General features: G+C 36.0%; 1 protein-coding gene across 1 annotated transcript in view; it reads right to left on the reverse strand.

Moving 5' to 3' along the window:
- The window catches only part of maneal (mannosidase endo-alpha like), a 30,504-nt gene extending 28,210 nt beyond the window's left edge, over positions 1–2,294 (reverse strand). The window contains exons 1-2 of the mRNA XM_060904059.1: positions 1,811–2,294; positions 1,215–1,324 (exon numbers count right to left, since the gene is read on the reverse strand). Of these exons, the coding sequence (XP_060760042.1) occupies positions 1,215–1,324; positions 1,811–2,294 (594 nt within the window). The remainder of the gene's footprint in view (positions 1–1,214; positions 1,325–1,810) is intronic.
- Positions 2,295–6,000: the final 3,706 nt, after the last annotated feature.

Below are 6,000 nucleotides of genomic sequence, written 5' to 3' on the forward strand. Positions count from 1 at the left end.
ACTTGTCCATGAACTGAATCTCAAGAGAAGGTGGGTCATGCAGCAAGACAATGACCCTAAGCACACAAGTCGTTCTACCAAAGAATGGTTAAAGAAGAATAAAGTTAAATGTTTTGGAATGGCCAAGTCAAAGTCCTGACCTTAATCCAGCCGAAATGTTGCGGAAGGGCCTGAAGCGAGCAGTTCATGTGAGGAAACCCACCAACATCCCAGAGTTGAAGCTGTTCTGTACGGAGGAACGGGCTAAAATTCCTCCAAGCCGGTGTGCAGGACCGATTAACAGTTACCGGAAACGTTTAGTTGCAGTTATTGCTGCACAAGGGGGTCACACCAGATACTGAAACCAAAGGTTCACATACTTTTGCCACTCACAAATATGCAATATTTGATCATTTTTCCTCAATAAATAAATGACCAAGTGTAATATTTTTGTCTCATTTGTTTAACTGGCTTCTCTTTATCTACTTGTAGGACTTGTGTGAAAATCTGATGATGTTTTAGGTCATATTTATGCAGAAATATAGAATAATCTAAAGGGTTCACAAACTTTCATGCACCACTGTAATGCACACTCCAGATTTCTGTTTTTTCATCTTAATTATTGTTTGTTTCTCAATGAAACAACAATTTTCACCTTTAAAGTGGTCAGCACGTTGTGTAAATCAAATGGTGCTAAATCTCCAAAAATCCATTTTAATTCTAGCTTGTAATGCGACAAAACAGGACAAACACCAAGGGGGATGAATAGTTTTGCAAGACACTGTAATATATCGCCAGAAAAAGATTTTCGGTATGGTTGAAATGAGACTTTTTTTGTTTTAAACCAGTTCATTTTAATATCGCTTTCACTCTCAAATCAAAATGAGCAAGCATGTTATTTTTCTACACTAGATAACAGCATGAACAGATTCAGATCACAGAAACCAGTCACTATTTGCTTGATGTCTTTTTGACCCCCATGTTGAATTAATTTTTTTTCTTTATCAGCCTAATTATTTGTTCGTTCTCAAATCCCAAACACAGAACCAGCTTGTCTTGTAAGCAATAATGTAGTCATCAAAAATACTATAAAATGTTATCATGAGTATCATATAAACTAATAATAACATCAGCTGCTTGCAACAGTATATATGAACATGCACGAATGTGAAATTTTGAAAGTGCCTTTTTAAAATGGTAAAAATAAAAAAGAAGTGTTGTCGCTCACCAGTTACCTTGAGACTGTGCCTATGGGCAGCGTCCATTACGGAAGGCACCAGATCCTCAGTGGGTTCTCCGTGTTCATCTGGCACACCAGGCGGGTACCAGGAGAGAACGACTACACCTAGCAAAATAGAGATGAATAGTTATGTCTTTGTCATTACCTTAACAGATTATGTACCATGCAAAAGCTTTGTAAGAAACATCATTGGCTGAAATTCATTCATTCATTCCTCGAGTAACAGCTTTATCCTAGTCATGGTCATTATGGATCTGGAGCCTATCACAGGAACACTGGGTGCGAACTGGAAATACACCTTGGATGGAATTCCAGTCCATTGGAGACACAAACACACAATCAGAGTAGAGGCAATTCTAGCATAGCCAATCCACTGACTGGTGTTGTTTTTGGGAGGAAACTGGAGAACCCAGAGGAAACGTACCCAGAAATGGGAAGAACATGCCAAAAAACTCAACACAGATATAATAAACTGTGATTAGGATTGGACCAGGGATCCTGAAGCTATGAGGCGGCACTACCATACCACCCATCACTGGCTGACGAAAAAAACAACACCCCCCCCCAACATACTGTATGAAACCTGCTTACCTGCAGCAGCAGCTTCGATTTGTGCCATGTGTGACTCCAGTACATTAGGATCCTTCGAACTGTAGGGTCCGAGCTCAGGGTAGAAACTTGAGGCGATGTCCTCTGGTGGATTGTGCCTTCCTTTGGGGTGACTGGCCGCTATTTTGGGGTCCCAGTGAGGAACGAGGACATGGTCCCAATGGATGTATCCCCAGTCCACAGGTGGTGCGCCATACCACAAATAGTAGAAGATGTGAACGTCGTAGAAAATGCTATGCTCATGGCCAGCTTTGGACAAGACCACCTTGGTGTCGCTTACGTCTGCATGGTTAGGCGCAGGTCTCCGGTCCAGTTTCCCACCCATGAAGGGTGCCAGCTCCATCCCTGGTGCCAGATCCGAGAATCCATCAGTGGGCTTGAGGGTTCGTAAACCCATCATGGTGCCGAAGATGAAAAGAGCGAAGAGGAAGATGGCCACGCAGAACTTCCTACGCAAACGAGTCATTGCTGCTGTCTATGGTGCTGAAATACTCAGACTTGTAGCAATAATAACAATAATGGCTTTACTGGGTTCTATCTGCAGTGGTGATACAAAACTTGGTTTCGTAAACAAACAAAATTCGTACACAGGGCACGAATGATCTCGTACCCTATGCAGTCTGTTTATAAAGAGTCTGGATCCACGGACATGTTTGCTGCGTAAATGGAGCAGAATCTGCAACAGAGCTTTATCTTATTTCAGTTAAATCCATCTCAGTTCACAATACCAGCTCGCCTTTTTCACCCTCCAGAAGAAGAAAGGCAGGATTTTCCTCACTCCCTGCAGACTGTTCTTCATCTCCATCCCTCGACTGATCATTCCTTTGATGCTCCATCATTCCCTCCCCATCAGATTAAAAGCTGCTCCAAATGTTTTTCTTGTCTCTCTTCCTCCCCGAGTCCTGGCCTTTCATCTGTTTTGATGTCAAATGTATAGAATCGATCAACTCCATAATAAAGACTTCCAGTCCACTGGTTGATGAAGAGGATGGCAGGATTTGCTGCAGGTTTATTTATTTATTTATTATTATTATTATTATTATTATTATTAAAATTTTTTTTTGCATGTCCGTGTACCAGAAGCTGAATTCCAAATGGCTCCATTTCCTCTATGTAAGTGCACTTTTTAGGGTACAAAATAAAGAATGTTCCACTCCATGTAGTGCACTTCATGTCCAATAGGGGGCCATTTGTGATCCTGAAACGAGGAGACGCGTCACTGGTCCCTCATTGGATGATTCTCTTGAAGGGGCGGGGCTTGGGAATTATTTATTTGAAGAGAAATAAACTGCTTCTTATTATTCTTTAACATATACTTATTTCTGTCAACAGCTCATCAGTGCTGTAGATATAACAGTGTTCTGGAATGAAAGCATGATGCACTATATAAGACATCTCCAGTACACTGCAAAAGTCTTCAACACATGCAAAGAAACGCTGTAGACCAGGGGTTTTCAAAGTGTGGGAGAGTCAGCCCCCCCTCAGAGAGCAAATAAACAACAGCGCCCCCCCCCCCCCCCCTTACAATTTTTGTTGTTGCTCTAATGTTCCATTCGTATTTAAAAAAATGGTTGTTGTACACTTTTTTTCTTTTACACATTTTAAACATCTGTGCTTCTTTAAAACATCTTTTTTTTTACACATTTTAAACATCTGTGCTTTTTGAATTTTTTTTACACATTTTAAACATCTGTGCTTTTTAAAACATATTTTTTACACGTTTTAAACATCTGTGCTTTTTTAAAACATTTTTTACACATTTTAAACATCTGTGCTTTTTTAAAACATTTTTTTACACATTTTAAACATCTGTGCTTTTTTAAAACATCTTTTTTTACACATCTTAAACATCTGTGCTTTTTAATTTTTTTTACACATTTTAAACATCTGTGCTTTTTTAAAACATCTTTTTTACACATTTTAAACATCTGTGCTTTTTAAAACATTTTTACACATTTTAAACATCTGTGCTTTTTTAAAACATATTTTTTACACATTTTAAACATCTGTGCTTTTTGAAAACATCTTTTTTTACACATTTTAAACATCTGTGCTTTTTGAAAACATCTTTTTTACACATTTTAAACATCTGTGCTTTTTTAAATTTTTTTTACACATTTTAAACATCTGTGCTTTTTGAAAACATCTTTTTTTTACACATTTTAAACATCTGTGCTTTTTTATATTTTTTTACACATTTTAAACATCTGTGCTTTTTTAAAACATCTTTTTTACACATTTTAAACATCTGTGCTTTTTTGAAACATCTTTTTTACACATTTTAAACATCTGTGCTTTTTAAAAGATCTTTTTTACACATTTTAAACATCTGTGCTTTTTTAAAACATTTTTTACACATTTTAAACATCTGTGCTTTTTTAAAACATCTTTTTTTACACATTTTAAACATCTGTGCTTTTTGAAAACATCTTTTTTTACACATCTTAAACATCTGTGCTTTTTAATTTTTTTTACACATTTTAAACATCTGTGCTTTTTTAAAAATATTTTTTTACACATTTTAAACATCTGTGCTTTTTAAAACATCTTTTTTACACATTTTAAACATCTGTGCTTTTTAAAACATTTTTTACACATTTTAAACATCTGTGCTTTTTTAAAACATATTTTTTTTTACACATTTTAAACATCTGTGCTTTTTGAAAACATCTTTTTTTTACACATTTTAAACATCTGTGCTTTTTGAAAACATATTTTTTTTACACATTTTAAACATCTGTGCTTTTCGAAAACATCTTTTTTTTACACATTTTAAACATCTGTGCTTTTTTAAATTTTTTTTACACATTTTAAACATCTGTGCTTTTTTAAAACATCTTTTTTACACATTTTAAACATCTGTGCTTTTTGAAACATCTTTTTTACACATTTTAAACATCTGTGCTTTTTAAAACATCTTTTTTTACACATTTTAAACATCTGTGCTTTTTTAAAACATTTTTTACACATTTTAAACAGCTGTGCTTTTTTAAAACATCTTTTTTTTACACATTTTAAACATCTGTGCTTTTTGAAAACATCTTTTTTTACACATTTTAAACATCTGTGCTTTTTGAAAACATCTTTTTTTACACATTTTAAACATCTGTGCTTTTTTAAAACATCTTTTTTTACACATTTTAAACATCTGTGCTTTTTGAAAACATCTTTTTTCACACATTTTAAACATCTGTGCTTTTTTAATTTTTTTTACACATTTTAAACATCTGTGCTTTTTTAAAACATCTTTTTTTTACACATTTTAAACATCTGTGCTTTTTTAAAACATCTTTTTTACACATTTTAAACATCAGTGCTTTTTGAAAACATCTTTTTTTACACATTTTAAACATCTGTGCTTTTTTTAAAAACATCTTGTTTTACACATTTTAAACATCCCATAGCATCGTTAGCTAGCACCTCTTGGCAGACAACACACTGTGGCAGTGGAGCATCTTCAGATCCAGTCCATGAAAATCCAAACTTTAAATAATCGTGGTCATACTTCCTTCTTTTTTTGCTTGGCCCAGACTCTGTCTCCTCACTCACTGTAGCTTTAGGTACTAAAAATCAATCCATTTTGTCTCTGGCAAAGGCTAGCTGAAGTTTGCTAAATGTCCGCAATAGTAACTTATTCTGGTTTATTTTTCCTCACGTTGCGTCCCCCCAAAGAACTCTGGCGCCCCCTAGGGGAGGCGCGCCCCACACTTTGAAAAGCCCTGCTGTAGAGCAAAGACACCTTCAAAAAAAACAATCATGAAATTAAATGTTTCTGGATTTTAAAATACTATACGTTTACAGGAGTTGAAACTCCATTACAGAAATTACAGAACCCTAGTGAAAACCTGTGGGGTGAGCTGAAGAACAGAGTGCACAAGAGAGGGCCTCGAACCCTGGATGATGTGGAGAGAGTGAGTGTGTAAAGAGGAATGGTCTCAGATGCCCTGCTCTGTATCTCCAACCTTATAAAATGTTATCGGAGAGACTCAGGGCTGTTTTACTGACAAAGTACTAAATGCAGGGGTGCCAATAATAGTGGAACAGGTGTTTTTGTTGAAAATATATTTCGTGAGGTTAGGTTAACTGGCGACTCTAAATTGACCGTAGGTGTGAATGTGAGTGTGAATGGTTGTCTGTGTCTGTGTGTCAGCCCTGTGATGACCTGGCGACTT

The sequence above is a fragment of the Neoarius graeffei genome, chromosome 22 (assembly GCF_027579695.1).
Source record: "Neoarius graeffei isolate fNeoGra1 chromosome 22, fNeoGra1.pri, whole genome shotgun sequence".
NCBI lineage: Eukaryota > Metazoa > Chordata > Actinopteri > Siluriformes > Ariidae > Neoarius > Neoarius graeffei.